The sequence below is a fragment of the Lepisma saccharinum genome, chromosome 1 (genome assembly GCF_977018435.1).
Source record: "Lepisma saccharinum chromosome 1, izLepSacc3.1, whole genome shotgun sequence".
Classification (NCBI taxonomy): domain Eukaryota; kingdom Metazoa; phylum Arthropoda; class Insecta; order Zygentoma; family Lepismatidae; genus Lepisma; species Lepisma saccharinum.
In genome coordinates this window covers 191951616-191971541 of record NC_139229.1, presented here as the reverse complement: position 1 = coordinate 191971541, position 19926 = coordinate 191951616, and the positions used below count along the sequence as shown (strand labels likewise).

Below are 19926 nucleotides of genomic sequence, written 5' to 3'. Positions count from 1 at the left end.
CAAAAGCTAAAAATTTCGAGATTAATCAAACTAAGGCGCTGTAATCAAACAGTGAAAGTTGTTGCACTGACATATACTGCAAAAGTCGAACTTTCAACATAACATTTTATATTTTATATACATTTGTAACTTAAGGAGCATATAAATAGTATGTATATTAATAAAAATAATTAATTAGTCGTTCATTATTGTATGTCTGAGGGGGAAATTTGGTTGCTATCTATTTTTGAGTTGTCATATGACTTTTGTTAATTTAAGTCCGTTTCCGTTTCCTTTTGTAATGGTGTATTGTAGAACAGCGTGAGAATGGCAACTCAAATTTCGAAAAAGCGAAAAGTAAGTAATATTGAGTAGTCCATAGCTATATACATATTCCAAACAATATATATTTAATTTAAAATGTAAGAATATGTCAAACAAGTTAACATAACTTACCCGTGTAAGTTGATGTTTGTCGATTAATATGTCGATTATCAGGCATACTTATGTTTGTGCAGAAGCCTAACTGCACGTTTGCAGTCATTAATGATTTTAAAATGAAGTTATCTTCATATAGTGCTAAAATCAGTGTTATTTTGTATTATGTTTGCGAATCGTCTTATGTAAGCTAATTTTTTTTTATTTTCAATGTTTAACATGTATTAGCTTTTATCACAAATTTTACATAGTTGTTTTTACATATAATTTCCATAATATACTCCCATTACGGTAAGTTTTATGATTTTTTTAAAAATTCTAGCAGGAAGACTAATTATCGTAGAATTTTGGCAATCATTGTCACACGAAATTTGAACCTCCGTTGGTATACAGTGAGTGTAAAAAGTGTTTGGACACCATTCATGGTACGTAAACAGGGGATCCGTTCAGGGTTGTGGGTGCAGGAAAACGCAGGTGGAATAAGAACCACATTATTCTACCTCATATACTTGTTTATCTGATACAACAGGAAAATACAAAATATAAAAAAGAAACCATCTACTTATAAACAATAATAACGAAAATATCACGGATTTTGAACACAAAAAGTCTTTGGACACTTGCAATTCTTGTCCATATTTTCTGCAAAAAACCCAGGCATTTAATATTTTGTTGGATTTCCTTTGGCACGAATCACTGCCTGGAGCCTGTCTGGTACAGATTTTACCAGATCTGCAGTAATCTGAGGTGAAATGGCGTTCCATTCCTCCTGCAATACTAATTTTAGGTCGGATTTGCTGCATATGTTTCTTTTTTTTATCTGTTTCTCTAATACAATACATTGGAGCGATTTTACAATACCGGGAATTTCTCCATTTTGTTTGAAATTCGGCATACTCACTAAATTAGGGCTTCTAATCACGAATCTGAAGTTAAAATTTGGTGCTCACGTGTCAAACTGAGGGTCAGTCATCACAACCGACAATGCACAATTGCTCATTATTTATCGCAAGATTTTCAGTTTCGAATACTTAAAGAACAAAATATAGCCTATATATTCCTGATATTACTACGACCCTAAAATTTAACTGATTAAAATTTCGGTAACCACCAAACGTCTCTAATTCCCTTATTTTCGTATTTTTCACATTGATACTCATATTCTGCATTCGTAAGGATTCTTCTATTTCGCATTTCGTTGTTTGCAGGCAAATAGTCTCAATTTTCGAAATATCGAGTATTTTTATTTTGTTTGCTTTTGCTTGCGTTACACGCGATATGGCGGAGAAATCTTGACTAGCGTAGTCCATGATCAGTGGTTATGCAGTGTTGCGACCTTCTTCATAGCAAAATATCTAGGTTCTAGTATGCAGAATACTTAAGTATGAATGTGAAAAATACGAAAATAAGGGAATTAGAGACGTTTGGTGGTTACTGAAATTGTAATGATATGGATAACAACATAGACCTTTAGCCTAAAAATAAACTTGAGTCTGCTGACGTCAGAACGGAAGGTAGCAAGAGTGTTGTGCGATAAGTGATTGAAATAAATCAAAGCAACTGATTGTGAAATAGGTAATACACGTCTCGTACTCTCATTTGATGTCAAAGAAAAAGTCTGACGAACTTTGGATTTTTTCCCACCTTCTCGGAGCGAATTGACAATATAGAGAAAGGCTCCAATTTTGTTAATTTTCGGTATACTAACTAATTTTGGCCTCCTAATCATGAATCTCTTGTTAAAATGCAGGGTATTTATCCGATTTGTTTGAAATTTGGGATAGTTACTAATTTGGGCCTCGTAATCACGAATGTGCACTTAAAATTTGGCGTTGATTTGGGGGCAGGTGAATCCGGCCAATTTCTAACATGCCCTTAACAGGGAGTCTATAGAAACAGGCGGGTAGCCGGAGCGGAGGCGAGGCCGCGATAGCGGTTGGGGGCAGTAAGTCGATTACCCCAGGGGCGGAGCCCGGAACCGGCAGAAATTCGGAAATCGAGGATGTGGAAATACGAACTTAATTGAGATTATTTTGCTATTTGCACGTGTGAGCGCCAAATTTTAACTGCTGGCGCTTATTTGGGTGCAGGTGAATCCGGCCAATTTCTAACATGCCCTTAACAGGGAGTCTATAGAAACAGGCGGGCCGCGATAGCGGTTGGGGGCGGTAAGTCGATTACCCCAGGGGCGGAGGCCGGAACCGGCGGGAAATTCAGAAATCGAGGATGTGGAAATACGAACTTAATTGAGATTATTTTGCTATTTGCACGTGTGAGCGCCAAATTTTAACTGCTGGCGCTTATTTGGGTGCAGGTGAATCCGGCCAATTTCTAACATGCCCTTAACAGGGAGTCTATAGAAACAGGCGGGGCCGCGATAGCGGTTGGGGGCGGTAAGTCGATTACCCCAGGGGCGGAGCCCGGAAACGGCGGGAAATTCGGAAATCGAGGGTGTGGAAATACGAACTTAATTGAGATTATTTTGCTATTTCCACGTATGAGCGCCAAATTTTAACTGCAGATACGTGATTACGGGGCCAAAATTGGTGAGTATACCGAATTTCAAACAAAATGAAGAAATTCCCGGAATTGTCAAATCCCTCCTTAAAATTCCATGTTGAGTTACAAATTGTACTGGATTTTGAACCCGATCGAATTTCACCACGCATCCTTTGCACGTCATGGTGTCGCAAGTTCGTTATGACAAATGATGAACAGTAACGCAGGTTTATTTACGTTCTATAACTGTTACACAGTTACAAAACCGCGTATTTGGAAACACTGACCGGTTGTTACGTCATGAAACGCTCGCAAATATTTGGTTCACGTAGTAGACGGACAGCAAGGGAACAGCTTTCGTGCATCGGAATGAAATTAATGTCGAAAATTACATGATTTACCGCCAAAGAAAATTCAACGAGGGAAAAACAAAATTCCAAGACCTTCCTAAAGTATAAATAAACGCATTTCGGTAAGTAATTTCTCCTATAAAATTGAAAAAAGACGTTTTGGGGAAACGAAAATTTTACCTTTAACTGTTTCCTAACCTAACCTAGCCTAACCTAACCACACGCCAATGGTTCGTGGGGCTAGCGCCAATGGTCCGTGGGGCTAGCCATAATTCAGGAATTTCTATACGTGAGCGCCAAATTTTAAGTGCAGATTCGTGATTAGGAGACCCAAATTAGTAAGTATCTGAAATTTCAAACAAATTGGAGAAATTCCCTGTATTGTTAAATTATACCCACAATTTTATATTAAGGGCAGTATGCTTAGGATCGTTGTTCTGTTGAAACAATCATTACTCAAGTTCATTTGAGCCGCACTAGCGCTCAAATTATTCTTCAATATATCAATGTACATGTACTGATCCATCGTCCACTCTATGAAATGCAACTTGCCGACCCCATCAGCACTCATACTACCCCATACTAAGAGTGAACTGCCACCGTGTTTGACAGTTGGGATTAAGTTTCGCGTGAAGTTGTTTTGGGGTGTTATATAGGAGCCACAATTTTGTATTAAGGGCAGTATGCTTAGGATCGTTGTTCTGTTGAAACAATCATTACCCAAGTTCATTTGAGCTACACTAGCGCTCAAATTATTCTTCAATATATCAATGTACATGTACTGATGCATCGTCCACTCTATGAAATGCAACTTACCGACCCCATCAGCACTCATACTATCCCATACTAAGAGTGAACCGCCACCGTGTTTGACAGTTGGGATTAAGTTTCGCAGCTCCAACTCTGTATTTCTTTGCCACCTACCATCCAACCCAAGTAAGTTGAATTTGCTTTCGTCTGAAAAATGGCCTTGTTCTAGAAGTCTGCATCATAATTGCGGTGATATAGGGCAGATTCGAGGTGCTTCTTTCTGTTTATTGCACTAATCCAAACTTTCTTTCTTGCCACACGTCCATGGTAGGCATTTCGTCGGCATATGTTACGAACTGTACTGGAGGAAACTTGCTTGCTTCAGTCTTGAAGGCTTGCAGCCAACGTCGGAGCACTAGTTTTGGGGTCTTTTTTGATAGTTCTCAAAATAAACAGTTCGTCTTGCACAGAAAGCACTCTTGGTCGTCCACTCCTCGCCTTACTTTCTACTGTTTTTCTTTCGCCAAAGCGATCTATGATCAGGTGCACTGTTGATTTAGGTATTCCGAACAAGCGTAATATTTCCCTTAATGGTTTACACTGGTTGTGTAGCCGGATAACTTGTCGTTCAAAAACGGTGAACTCTCTCCTTCCATGACCCATGTTGCACTATCGTGTTCAATGAGGCGGAGCTACTGCCGGTACTGAGACTTGCGAACTGGCAATTGTGAGCCCATAGGTTGAAGGGGTCAGTGGTACATGTATGGCAGTCCAGGTTTATTGATCTTGTTTCACAGTGGTTCTTTTTAATGTTTTTTTTACTAATTGTCCAAACACTTTCTGTACCCATAATTTGTGGCATTTTTGTTATAATTGTTCATGGATTGTTTGTTTTGATATTTTTATTTCGTTGTGCCAAGGAAGAACGAATTTGAGGTAGAACCATTGCAATTTTATCCCGCTCACCTACCATTATCCAGAACGCCAAGAGGATCCATTATTAACGTAACTAAATCAGTGTCCAAACACTTTTTACACTCACTGTACGTATTTCAGAGTAACGTGGTTGGTATACGTGTGAGAGTGACGCTTACATATGAAATTTTTAGGAGTATCTCAGATTGCTTTCAAATTTTGTATACTCACTAATTTTGACCTCACAATCACGAATCTGCAGTTAAAAATTGGCGGTCACTTCTAGAAAATGCAAAATACCGTGCATACATTATCGCTATGATTGTCGATACTAATGGTCGCCATGTTTGATGATGTGAACAAGTGAAGTTTGCTATCCGTTCCATGGAGCGTTACTTTACATGTGACAATACGGCGTCTTCAGTAAGTGTGGAAAACATACTTGCCGCACGAACCATTCACGTAAGGTTACGTTAGGCAAGCATAGTTAAAATTCAGGGTATTCATACACATAGTTTTTGAACTTGAATCATTGCAAAAAATTGTTGGTTTCCTTCATAAATCACCGGTGTTTAATTCGTTCACGGACCCCCATATTTCACATTTTCTAGATGTGACCGCCAATTTTTAACTGCAGATTCGTAATTAGGATGCCAAAATTAGTGAGTATGCCAAATTTGAAAGCAATCATAGATACTCCCGGTATTCTGTAATTGCTCAGTTTAGTTGTTCATGCGCATGAAACTTACATTGGTGTGCATTTATTTTCGTGCAGGAGACTAGTACTTTTTTCTGCACACCATGGAGTTGACAAAATACCGGACGGTATTCCGATATAGACTGGTGCTGCTAATATGACGTATGACATATGAAGCAGTAATATGTTCCTAAACGCTTTCGTTGTTAGTTTAGGCACATCAGGTTTAGGGCTATTAGCATTAAAATTATTAAAACTTTGATCTCCAAGAAACGTCTCTAACTTGTTTATTCCTTAATTGTTAATATTCGTACTTACCTGTTCTGCGTTGCGAAACATTGTATAAGATTGGATTTTGCTTTTTAAATGAGAATTCTTTCTATTTTCGACATATCGAGTAGTTATTGTTCCTTGTTTTCTCGCTTCTGTAACACGGAATATGGCAGCCAAAGGTTGACTACTGTTTGACTAGTGTTGTCATGATCAGTGGGCATGCAGTGTTTCCAAACTTCTTTACCGAAAAATACCTAATATCACGAACCATGCACGGATAGCCCCAAAAACCATTCAATAGCCCCACGAACCATGCACGGCAAAGTAATGTTAGGCACACTTAGGTTTGGCAAACATAGTTAAAATTGTTCGTCAACATCAGGATGATGCGATTGGAAACACTGACCGGGCGTTACGTCATGTAACGCATGGAACATTTGGTTCACATAGTCAATGGAAATAGAGGGAGGAGGTTTCGTACATCAGACAAACATTATTTTCTAAAAAAAAAAACTTTAATTATCGGCAGAATAAATTGAATGATGACAGAAAACACTTCGCAGACCTTCAAAAAGTCTATAGAAACTCAGTTCAGTAAGTACTTTCTCCTGTACATTTGAAGAAATAAGTTTCTCGGAGATCAAAGTTTTACCCAATAGTAGTAAATTCAATAACTTATTGTGTGTTGACAAGAGAGATGTACATTCTCCTTCGTAGTTTCATCCCACCAATATATTGAGAGATGAAACATAAAAAAATGGTATGGGTTCCGATTGTTTTATGATTTCTCCTAGAACAAAGACTAATTATCGTAGAATTTTGGAAATCATTGTCACACGAAATTTGAACCTTCCTTAAATTAATGAGCACTGTTTGGACTCAAAAGAAGTTATTTATGTTGGAAAAAAAAACTTGAAAATTACCTTACGCACTTCTCATGGACAAGATATTCTCCATTGACAAGCGACAGTAAATATCGTAGAAGTGTGGGAATGAATGCAGAAGTAAATCGGAACCTTAGTATAATGCATTTAGGGAACCAAACCTAACCTGCCTAGCGTAACCACGAAAGCATATATTGAATAAAACCTTAAGTAATTGCTAAAGCTCCGCAGTGTGTGTTAACAGACGTACATCTAGATTGAACCATGTAAAAATTGCATTCATAGCATGATGAAATCGCAATAAACCAAAGGGAACTTGGGCCTAAAAAATAGGCTCATCTTTGCAAGGAGTTTGATCCGTGTTGCTATCATTTTTGCTTTTCAATAACTCAGCAACATTATCAACTGTGCCCTGAGAATCAAACACCCTGCCCAGGTCTTCATTTGTTTGTCATCACTCGGTTCAGCAATTAATGCTCGGAACTGTCATTGTTTATTCGACACTAAAATGAGGTTTCAAAGTTCATGACAGTAAGAAGTGAATTAAGTCAAATAAAATAATTACCGAAGAATCAAAAGAGAAAACAATGATGAAACATAAATTCAGTGCACACAGAAATTAAATACACATGAAAAAAATAGTTATGCAGGAAATAGGTAAAAATAAAAAAAGTTTCCAAGTCACACCGGAGGTCGTCCGCGCAGCCAGGGTAATATGAGATTTTGACCCGGAAATGACAACTGAGAGGGAAGGTGAGCTAACTGGGGAGGAAATAGTCTGTGGCAGGTTCCTGCATTCTATAAGGAAGTAACAGCTGTTGGCCACACAGCCGTGTGAGGTACTGGAATTTTATAGTGTGGTGGCTCAGTCGGTAATGCGTCTGACTACCATGCTAAAAGTCCGGGGTTCGATCCCCGGCCGGTTCAAATTCGGTAACTTTTCTAATGGAACCGGCCCCAGCATCGAATAACATGGGTACCTGGGGGAAACGGGGGGGGGGGGGGGCTAAAGGCGGTCAGGGGCGTGATGCTGATCACATCACCCCCACTCACGACCGGATCAAGAAAGTGTGGGGCGTTACTCCCACACCCCCTATACGCCTTCATGGCATGGTGCTATGCACAGGGGAGCACTTTACCTTTTTTTAAAACTATTTTTATACATTTTAGTGTTTTTTTAAGTAAGATTGTAAGGGATAAGGTCAATATATTTGAGGGAAGACAAGTTTTATCAAAAATTTGCTTTTCCACTTCAACCTGCACCCTTTTCCTTGTTTGATACAACTTGACACAGCATAGTAAGGAAAGCCTGAAGAAGGGAGCGGTAAGACCCCCAGTACGTTGCATTTTTCGACGAATGATACTCGCTGGTCGTAAATAATTTATATATTAACATAAAAATATTTTAACATTTGCTCTCATTCAATGACGATTTGATTGTGTACAGACTGCTTAATGGTTTTGCAAACAAGCCATGTAAAATTTAGCAAGGATAACAAGTTCAATGATCCATTGCCCATTAGTGAATTAGCTAGGCTCAAGTCTTCCACTCAACGTTTAATATATCCAAGATACACGATGTTATAGTTGACTTATTTTGTCAGCTGCTATCATATGCTTTGATATATATGAATAGCCATAAGCTGATGCATTCAAATGTCTGTTGGAGGATTTTATGTGAGTAACGACTTTCACAAGGTGATGAGAATAGCAGAACTATTTTCACCTCCAGAAGTATTTATTTTCATCCAAGTATTTCTATTTTTCACTGTTTGTCAATTCATAAGTTACATCACTCATGTAATTGTAAAGCATCAATGAACAGAGTCCACTGAACCTACCTGCTTTACTGAAAGAATCTCCTAGAAAAATACGTTTATGGTGCAGCCTTCGTTTGTCTTACAAAATACCACGATTAATAGTGAGCTATGCTGAAAATAGCACAGAGACTTTGTTGAATTTCTGTTTAAGCTAGTGATTCCAAAATAATTATAAATATTTTTGTGTTTGTGCCTGTATTTAGCTGGTAACTTTGTATCCAAGATCCTTAAAAAGATAAATTTACAAAACACTAAGTTTACTCAATATGTTACACATGATGTGGCTGCGGTGGCTGTCGGTAACGCATCTGACTACCATGCTGAAGGTCCTGGGTTCGATCCCCGGCCGGTTCAAATCCGGGAACTTTTCTAACGTTGGAAGCGGCCCCGGCGCCAACCCAGCGTTGAATAACATGGGTACCTGGGGGAAACCCTGGGGGGTAAAGACGGTCAAGGGCGTGATGCTGATCACATCACCCCCACTCACGACCGGATCAAGAAAGTGTGGGGCATTACCCCCACACCCCCTTTACACCTTCATGGCATGGTGCTAAGCACAGGGTAGCACTTTACCTTTTTTTTTTACACATGATAATACTCAGGGTGTCATTGAAATTGCACCTGCAAACCACTGATATAGGACATGAAAAAAAAAAACTTGACTTACTACCATTTTCATCACTGGTGCATTATTTCTGTGTTATGAATGTTTAAAAGAAACCATTTTGCCATCTGTATCCTTACTTTGGTTGATTTGCTTTACTTCACCTTTTGTACCACTTTTGACTAATTTGCGATGGGGATGAGTAATGATATGATGGAAATGAATGAATGGACTCTCATAAACACCCATTCCCAGGCCTGGATTCGAACCCGGGACCCTTGGCATATGTGATAACCACTCCACCACGGGGACCGGCATCTGTATCCTTGCAACAAACAACATAACATTATACTGTTATATTAATGCTGTTTTGGAATTAGTAATGAAGTTTATCAAAGGCAAAATTACTTTGGATCAGAATAATATTAGGTAGTTTAATTTACAAAAACATAATGTTTAGTAGTATAGTTGGTTCTATTATTTTTGGCCTATTTTAACATTTTTATCCCTTCCAGTTTGTAGGTGATGGAGTGTTTAAAGCTGAGCTTAATGAGTTTCTGACTCGAGAGCTTGCAGAAGATGGTTACTCAGGTGTTGAAGTGCGGGTAACCCCTACTCGCACTGAAATCATCATCATGGCAACAAGGACACAGAATGTTCTTGGAGAAAAGGGCAGGAGAATAAGGGAATTGACATCTGTAGTTCAAAAACGATTCAATTTCCCAGAGCACACTGTGGAGCTGTATGCAGAGAAAGTAGCCACAAGGGGTTTGTGTGCTATTGCACAGGCAGAATCTTTGCGGTACAAGTTAATTGGTGGCTTGGCTGTAAGAAGGTGAGTTTTTTTTTTTCTATATTGGTTTGTTGCTCATAGCTGTCACCCTTGAATTTTCTTTAATGAGTCCAAAATTTTGAGGGGACATTATTATTCCTCAGATTGTCTATCCTGGTACCACCACTCGGTCGTCTGTGAAAGACCTTGGCACGCACCAAGTTGTCTATCCTGATACCGCCACTCGGTGGTCTGTGGAAGACCTTGGCACCCACCAAGAGGAGCTCTAGAGATTGCACACACTTTGTTCTCTGTGAACCAGAGTTCACATTTCCCTTTATGAGGAGAATTTAAAGACGTGTCACATTCACATTGGAGGGGAGAGGAAGGTACCCATCACAAAGCAGCCTGCATTTCAGATATTTCAGGGGGCGAGAGGAAAAGAAATTGTCTTTGCTTTGCTTGATTAGCTCATTTTATTTGCTTGGCACTTCAAAAAACTGGTACAACCATATGACTAGTCGTCGTGTTGCATTTGGCAACAAAGGCTTGCAGAGGACATACTAGTTCTTTGTGGGTGCTGTACCAGTGTTATCCTTTTGGTCTATAATACAATGAAACCCTGCACAAAGTGTAAAATTTTGAAGAATTATGTTTTCTCCTTGAGGCCAAGAATGTGAAGTGTATAGAGCAGGGAAAGTATGAGATTGAAGAATTAAGGTTTCACTTAAATCCGTACCTAGAGTGTTAGGGGACCCAAGTGGTTGTCATGATTTTCCCTGCCCCTGAATGCCAGTATCCTAGCTATAGCTTTTTTTCTTCTTCACAAGGGCATGGCATGACAATTCCTCATTCAATACATGCTTACAATATTTTGTAAATCCCTGTTTATGTTAGGAAAGCAGACAGGTCAGAGGAATCCACATTGTGCGGCTGATGTGTATAGGAAAAAGTATACATTTTATATCAAAATTACTAATGAATATTATACATTTAACACATCACTTAAGTGCTTTGTCATCAACAAACTGCTTTACGATGTTTTCAACCATTAGCCATACTACCATTTGCTGTGCACAATGTTCAAATCTAACATGTTAATTTTGTATGAGAAGTACAATTCCTACGATATTTTATATTAAATTATTAAGTTTCAAAAATTCACATTCTGCAGAGGCCACACACACAGTTGAAGTGAAGAAGATGAAACAATCCGTAAGTAAATCTTGAAGAAAAGTGCAATAGCAGTTAAAGTTTATTCCTATGTAAAAGAGTCCATTTTTGCTTCTGAATATATTTACAGCTGAATTAGTAAATTTTCCTTGATTTTTCAGGATAAATCAGACCTCGGAAAGTGTTGTCAATAATTCATGACAAAACATGTGCCTCAAAAGTCAAAAAACAAAATATGACTACCCCTGCTAATAACGTTCAACCCAACACACCTAACCTTACAAGACTATAACTTCTGAAGCAACAACTGTCATGAAGTTATACGTGGATACGTTTAAAATACTTCTTTTCACTACATGGTTACAGTGTGAAATGTGTTCAGTGACATACAAATCGCATACTACCAACCCTAAGCATGTCTAGGGTACTCTTTCTCATGCAACTCTTAGAAAATATACCAGTCTTTTACTTGAAAATTCATACACCTCTGTTGTCCATGCAGTTGGATAATATCCCTTTCAGCACAAATTAAGAAACAGTATCATAGCAGAGCATGGCCATAGTACCACAGCATAGTAAAGCACATGTGCAACATAAGCTAGTATGACTTGATTCACATTACAAAACATTGTGTTCAATAAATCTCCTATCCACTCTCGTCAAAGTAATAGTACCGTAACACATCATAAACTGAAAACACAAAAATGTTCATGTACAACATAATCACTTCAGCAGTGTTCTGGAGGGTCAACACCACCTTGATACAATCATAACATTCCAGCAGTTTGTAATTTTGTAAACTTGTATGGGCATAATAAAGTTGAGTGCATCTAACCTTACCTATTTACATAAGCATATAAGAATGAGATGGAAACATTGTTACACACACAAAGTGAGTAATAAGAAAACCTGTTCAGTGTGTGCTTATAGATAAATGCATGGTGGGCAATAACTCATAAAATGATTTCAATAGTTAATGATTGTGGACATTTAATGTGAAATTACATTTCACACATTAAGAAAGTGCCCCTATGTAATGTGCATAGGAACAATCAATATATTCAAACAATACAGACAAAAGTTACGAAATGTTGAAATCCTGTTATGACTTATGGCTCACTCTGTAAACAATGTGTGTTTCATGATATAGGAATTGCACAATCATAACTTGGAATGATAACATTTTTTAAAAAAACCTTTCAGGGCATGTTATGGTGTTCTGCGTTTCATTATGGAAAGTGGTGCGAAGGGCTGTGAAGTTGTTGTTTCTGGTAAACTGAGAGGTCAGAGAGCAAAGTCTATGAAATTTGTTGATGGCCTTATGATTCACAGTGGAGAACCTGTAAATGATTATGTTGATGCAGCCACTCGTCATGTGTTGCTTAGGCAAGGTAAGAACTCTGGTTTTATTTTTCTTAGCTTTATGAAAAATAATTTTGAATTATTCTGTAGTACATTGCAATCTACATGTTCGATCTTCTACACCAGTCTTGCAGCATGCGGCATCCCTTAATGTGACCTGCTTGCCTCTATGTACATTCCATGCATACATATGTGGTTATCCCACTTTTTTCATTAAACAAGCCTCGACTTATCATCTGAATTTCACCAGATCGACCTATTTTCCCTACATGGGTACATTCTAGCATTCCATTAAAGGGTAGTGTGATGATATGCAGCTTAGTTCTGAAGTACAAAAACATCTTGCTGGCTGGGGAAAAGAAGCATGCATTCTTTCTCTTGCCAACAAGTCAGTTTCTTGATTGTGAATGGTTTGCCTTGAAGAAGAGTCAGTTTCTGGTAGTTACAGACAACTATGACAATACTCATCATTCTAAATATGACCAGTTGCAGGGTAAAGTACGAGAAGACAAGAGACTTAAAACTGACTTGCTGAGCAAGAAATGTGTTCACAAGAGTATATAAATGCAGTGAAAGGGTCGTGAAAGCTAGCTATGTAGTGGCAGAACTGGTGATTGTGCAAAGGAGTGCATGGTGAAAAGCATGGAAATTTTGTTCTCTGATAAAGTGAATTCGTCCAGAAACATTTCTTTGTCACAAAATACAGTTGAGGAGACGGTTGATAATTTAGCAGGTGATATAAACGAACTGTAAAAAGTGAAATTTTGCTGGTTTTGTTAAATTTTCACTCAACAGCAAAAGGAATTTGTTCATCTGAAAATGATAGAAAAGGTCCTGTCTCGAAACATATTGTTAGAATAAGTATAGGTAAAAGTACTAGAAAATTGATGTCCAATTAACATTACGTGAAGAAGTAAATCTGGCCAATGAAACCAAACTTGCAGAAATAAATGTTTCCTGAGAGGGAGAGAGAGAGACACTACCCCTCCTCCCCTTGACCTTCTCTCTCTTCATGTTTCCTACAAAAGGCTCTGATAACTTGCATACATTGTGCAGCATCTCTTGCCTCAGAATGTAAAGTTCTTCCAAGTTGAAAACCATCTAGAACCATTACAAACACCAGCACTACAGCAAGCAGCTAGAAAGAATCCTCCCATGCTGCACACATATTCTTCTTGAGCTAAAGAGCTGCAGCCCAGGTAGGGGGGGGGGGGGGGTCAACAGTGACACTATCATAAGGAACGTAAGTTGTGGCTGGTTTTTGCGCAGACACACCATTATGATCAGGGTGGCGAAAGACCTGGAAAACCAGGAAAAGTCAGGGAATTTGAGAGGTCAAAATAAGTCCGGGAAATGTCAAGGAATTTGGTCTTGATTTTTTGCGATGGAACGAATGTGCCAGGTGTTTCCTTTGAAATATGTCGTTACGGAGTGCTGCATGGGAACGGGACATCTTGTTACTAAATCTCAGCCTCAACTTTTAGGCCCCTTCTATGCACAACACAACCATGGCACCAGAAACCAGTGATGGCAGGGGAGGGGGTGGGGAGAAATTTGCAGAGGGGCAGAAAAAAATTATAAGCCTCTAAATATTATGTGGAAAATTCATTGATTTATAATTTGTTCTTGTCTGCATGGTGGTAGTAAAGGGACAGAACAGTCAACAGATGGAGGGGGGAGGGGGCACCATCCGTTAGTTGTCATAGTATGGCATTTTGTAGGACATTCTGAAGGAACATGGAAACAAATAAGGTTTCTATGCAACCGTGTAATTTGTAGAATGTCGTGGTACAGCATGAACATTTTAGGCTCTATTGATGCATACGATTTTTGTCGGATATCGGAGTCCGACTAATGTTGAACTTTGACAAAATATCTCACTACAACATGCAGCAAAAATCACATGCGTGACACTCATATGGAATTTATTTTTGTTGGATGTCTTCGGAGTGCAACATCTGACAAAATTCGCATGCATAAACAGAGCCTTGTATATCCAAGTTTGTCTGGTGTGGTACCACATTTCATTGGACAAATGTTTTGGGTTTGTTTGTGCACGGAATTTTTGTCGAACGTAGCAGTTCGATATTTATCATTCTGCGACATCCGACAAAAATTGCTTGCATAGCTCTTTTGCGAAACATGTTTCTTGGATGTTCCAGTATGACATTTTTTGTTGTTTACTGTGCTTGTCGGATGCAACATCTACAAAATTCGCATGCATAAATTGAGCCTTATTAGTCTGCTGCACCACTGCAAATATGCTGCTGGAATTTTATTACTCTTCTGTCTCATTTAACTTTATTTAATGTAGCAATGCATACGAAGGTTTTCTTTCGTCGGGTATAATACTGATTTTGCACAAGTGAACGTACGTTTACAATGACATTACACTATTCTTCGATATCAATAAGAAACCAGCAAATCAGGACATATATACTATGTTGAATAATATCACGAAAAAGTGAAACTCAAACCTGTATTGGTAAATGTTATATAAAGTTGACAAGTGCATACTCCTAACCTCAAAATTCCCATTGCAATTCACGACCCCCTCTGTCTTGTCTGTTTAAACTCGTGAGAGATGGTTATTAATCTGTCACTGAGTGAAGTTAATGTTTAATGTTATGAAATTAAATTTTTAATACATCCCTATATACCCTTTTCGCCAGCAACAATGGTATAACTGCGTGTAGTCAGTTTCACAGTATTTCACTGGATATACTGTGAATGTTTGTACTGAAGGAGACATCCCATTGATAATGAAGGAAATATGACACTTTGTTTTGTATGAATCAATTGTTTCACTTATGTTAAGTTGTTTGCTTCATAACTCATGTTTCTTGCAAGCAGAGGGTTCCAAACCTCAGTGGAAATATCAACATATAATAACGAGAAAGGCTAAGATGATTGATAAATTACCAAATTTCTTTTTTCATCCATCACACTTCACTCTAATCTCATTTAGTCATAATTTTAAAAATAATCAGATATTTTATTGAAAACTGGCTGCATATAAAAAAAAATCCCGTAATCCCTTCCTAGCTTGTGAATTGTAATAATTTTCAAAATTCACAATTTGCACTTTGAATGCAAATCATAGTAAATTTCTTGGAAGGTAATATGGGTACTTAATACAATACATACGTGGATCTGTATGACTTTCTTATTTCCATTTGCAAGAACATGGATTGGTTTATAATTGTCAAGGAAAAATGTAAATTTTGTCCTGGAAAAGTCTGGGAATTTTATTTCTGCTTGTTTGTAGCCATCCTGATGATGTGATGCAAAGACAACAGAGTTATGCCTTCTATCTTATAATAGAACTTGCTTGCAAAGTTTACATATACAATGTATGTATCTTATTATTGTTCTTCATTGTTATTACATCTTAATTTCTAGAAAATATTCACAAATCTTTTTCAAGAAATTATTCATGTTGAATACACAAATATTGAGATACCCATTCCATAAAGTAAAAGATATTGATATCTTCTTCAGTCATATTTATGCAACAATTTTTATTACTTTTAATTGTAGTAAAATACTGAGAGAGGTATTTTTCAAATCTTTAAATGTTAATTTTTTTTATTTAAATTGTCAAGACATTCTTATCAAACTTCATTAGCTTGAGTTACATTTTGTTTTCCCCTTCTCTGCAGGAGTTCTTGGTATTAAGGTGAAAATCATGCTTCCGTGGGATCCAAATGGCAAGATGGGACCAAAGAAGCCCCTACCAGACAATGTATCTGTTGTGGAACCCAAAGAGGAAGTTTTGCCAACAGTTCCGGTCAGTGAGCAGAAGAGTGCGAAACCAGATGCTCCACCTGCAATGCCTCCTACTGTGTAAGAAAGAAATGAGTGTAAAATAAATAATTGAAAAAATTTACAAATTCTTTATTACAGTAACAATGCATGTTGCTTGACTTCTGTATTAAAATTGTTTGGCATTTGAAGAATTCAATTTGAAGTATTCAGAGAGTTTGCTTTCCAGCTTATCTTCTACAGTGGAATCTTAACTTTACATGTTGTAGGGGACCAACGAGCAAAAAAAATAAAACATAACATGTAAAAATCGGGGAAAATTAACATTTTGCTCTATGGGGAACATAAAGATTGAATGTGTAATGCAGGAAAATGTAACAATCAGGTTTCCTCTGTATCTATATACGGTATTTACTCATGTATAATGCACACTTTTTTCCAAAACTGTGATGCTAATTATACACGGAATAATTCAGACAGCCAACATTTAAACCCCACATGTTTTCACTATGTCTCTGCATATAACACACATACAGTCAGTCACAAGAAATAGCACCACTGCGTTTGTGCTCTGCTGGTGAATCATTGTATACACGAGAATATTCTCCTCTTGGTCCACATAGCAACAGGTGAATAGGTATGATGTCATTCGCTCTTGATCAGCATAGCTTTGAGATGTTTGTTGCTTTTCCCAATCAAAAACCAGGGTGGAGACAGACCTGAAAAACTATGAAAAGTACTTTTTTTATTTTTTTGGGTGATTGTATGAATGTGCCAGGCATTTGCTTTGAAAGGTGTCGTTATGTAGCGGTGCATGTGAACAGGAAATCTTGTTGCTAATTCTCGGCCTCAACTTTAGACCCCTTGTATGCACAACACAATCACAAGTGCCAGAACAAAAACCAGTGATGGGAGAGGGGAGGGAGAGAAGTTTCCGGAGGTGCAGAAAAATTTGTTAAGCCTCTAAATACCACGTGAAAAATGCTGTGAATTATCATTTTTCTTGTCTGTATGGAAGTAGGTAGGGGACAGAACAGTCAACAGATGGAGGGGAGGGCTGCATTACTACTGTGGCACTGTACGATAGTTGTTGGACGTCATAGCATGGCATTTTGTCGGACATTCTGAATTAATAAAGTTCCCCTTCCACTTTGCCGAGAGATGCCTCCGTGAGGATCTAGACAACGCCGAAAACGTGTGAAAATGAACTTCACACCTCTGTACAGCCAGTACCAGTGAAGATAGAAAGGCGGAACAAAAGGAAAAAACAAAGTCAAAAGGAACACCAAAGTCGCCCATCTGAAAAACACTATGCGGCAGCTGCGCAACGCATGCGCATGGGGTTCCACAAAGGAAATAGGAGTGTCCCGCAAGACAAGTGAAGGGAAAGGGTAGCGATCGACAATGGTAGGGACAAAGGAAGCAATGAAGCATGAAGTAACAATTGCACAGCGGGAAACAAACACATGCAGCGCGTGGGGAGTCCCCAAACACAGTGGGGAGACACCGCAGCAAGAACAAAGCACGGTTCAACAAAAGAGAAAGAGGACCGGACGGGGAATGGTACCTGTCAAGGAGACAACAAATGCGGGACGAGGGATTCCCCGTAGCAGCACCGAGGGGATGTCACACAGAGGTCGTGCGCCAGCAGGACAAACACAGCAACTACGGGCACAGGAGGTTTATTGCCACGCAAAGGTGCACTTACAGATAGGAATAGTACGTATTACGTAGTCGTACCCCGGACTGACGTTGTTACAAAAGTTGCTCAAATTGACGACCACCACATTCATTGCAGCGTCGCAGGAAATTCTGGCGAACCCTATCAAAAATCCCTGGCATGGTACACACCTCGGCCGATGCTGCAAGTATCCGCGCTACCAATGTTTCCTTGTCAGGCACCGGAGTCTCGTAGACTAGTGTTTTCACATGGCCCCACAAGAAGAAATCCATTGGTGTGAGGTCAGGCGAACGGGCGGGCCAGGGGACGGGGCCCTCTCTGCCGATCCAGCGCTGTGGGTAGGTATGGTGGAAAAGGGTTCGCACTGTGCCATCAAAATGTGCAGGCGCTCCATCCAATTGAAACCACATACGATGTCGCACGTTGAGGGGTACATCTTCTAGCAGCTCTGGAAGGACTGATGCAAGAAAGGTGCGATAGAGGCGGCCATTTAAACGTGGTGGCAGCAGGTATGGACCGATAATCTGTTCATCGATGATACCTGCCCAGATATTCACTGCAAACTGGGTCTGATGGTGCACCTCGACTGCTGCATGTGGATTTTCATAATCCCACACATGGCTGTTTCGGCAATTGAAGATGCCCTCACGGGTGAATGTTGCCTCGTCCGTGAAAAGCACATGGCGCAAAAAACTGGGATCGTCGGTACCTAACTGCAACAGTCGTTGACAGAATTCCACACGTGCAACGCGTGGACTCGCTGTGGATGATAGGGATACAGCAGATCATCATGAAGGACACGCCACACTGTCGACTGTGATACTCCCATTGCACGTGCAATGCTACGGGTGCTAGTGGACGGTGTGTCGTCCACGCGAGCAAGTACGTCCTCCTCGACCGCCGCGGTGCGTACATGTCTTGGGTGACCGACATGATGGCTTGCACGTAACACACCCGATTCACCAAGGGTATGGTGCACGTTCGAAAACAACCTGCTGTCGGGTTGTCGCCTCTCCGGATACCGTCCGCGATAAAGGCGTGCAGCTGCTCGGCCATTGCCATCTGCAAGGCCGTAGACAAAATGCATGTCCCTCAGTTCTACAAATGTGTAGCGTTCCATGGTATGGTGAGGATAGTGCCAATTATGGAATACTGTACTGCAGTGCACAGGTGGCACACACACACACACTGGTCACCACGGCTTCAAAACAACGTACTCAATTGTCGTACGTCAAGCACACCAGCTCTTTCACTGACACGCTCCCTGACGCTGCACTTCCAATCAGCCCACACGGCGCTGTGGTGCAATCAGCTGACGTTCCTGAGCCACCCGTGCCTGTGCTCTTCACTACCTGACCACTGCCGTCAGGTGGGGCCTTGTCATCGTGGAACACATGTAGCGTCCTTCATTCTTGCCCCATTCATCCACAACATGTACTTCGTCCGTCTTGCTTTGCTCGAGCCGACGGGGAACACTACGTACGATCGTGTGGTGTTTGTGTACACCAATGTGGGGTAACCCAGCAGTTGAACAGACCTGCATACCCCCACGTAGCTTCATTACACGATTGTCCCACGCAGTTTGTCTGTCCAGCCTTGCTCGACCCGGTCTCACACCCACGCGGCAGTGTGCGGCTGCGGTGGTTTGAGGCCACGCTTGGTTTCGGAGCGGAAGGCTGCGACCGAGGAGGGACTCGAGTTGTTCGGCTGGGGTTGCGCTCGGAAGCAAGCAGCTGCGTCAGGTCTGGGAACGGTGGACCTGGTGATCGGGATGGGAACATTCCGACCTCGTCCATTAGTGTCGTCCACCGTACGGAGTGGTGGGGTCCGTACGACACTCCAGCAGCCTTTCGTCCGCTCCCACCCAGCGATGTGCCTCCGGCTTCATTTCTAAGAGGCTGATTGGGCCCCATCACGACGTTTGTTACAACGTCAGTACGGGGTACGTGGTCCTATCTGTACGT

At 40.0% G+C, this 19926-nt stretch overlaps 1 protein-coding gene across 1 annotated transcript; it reads left to right on the top strand.

Annotated features, from left to right (window-relative positions):
- The first annotated feature begins 202 nt into the window (after nucleotides 1-202).
- Nucleotides 203-16406, top strand: RpS3 (ribosomal protein S3). The gene is made up of 4 exons (XM_083126559.1): nucleotides 203-336; nucleotides 9725-10044; nucleotides 12358-12545; nucleotides 16179-16406. Exons 1-4 carry the CDS (start codon nucleotides 307-309, stop codon nucleotides 16364-16366), a joined length of 726 nt encoding a protein of 241 aa, XP_082982685.1. The 5' UTR covers nucleotides 203-306; the 3' UTR covers nucleotides 16367-16406.
- Nucleotides 16407-19926: the final 3520 nt, after the last annotated feature.

What these genes read in the sequence shown, in the direction of transcription:
- RpS3 (XM_083126559.1), top strand. Translation starts at nt 307, where the DNA reads ATGGCAACTCAAATTTCGAAAAAGCGAAAA. An exon ending in AAATTTCGAAAAAGCGAAAA is followed by an intron (nt 337 to 9,724) that starts GTAAGTAATATT and finishes TATCCCTTCCAG; the next exon opens with TTTGTAGGTGATGGAGTGTT. An exon ending in TCATGTGTTGCTTAGGCAAG is followed by an intron (nt 12,546 to 16,178) that starts GTAAGAACTCTG and finishes CCTTCTCTGCAG; the next exon opens with GAGTTCTTGGTATTAAGGTG.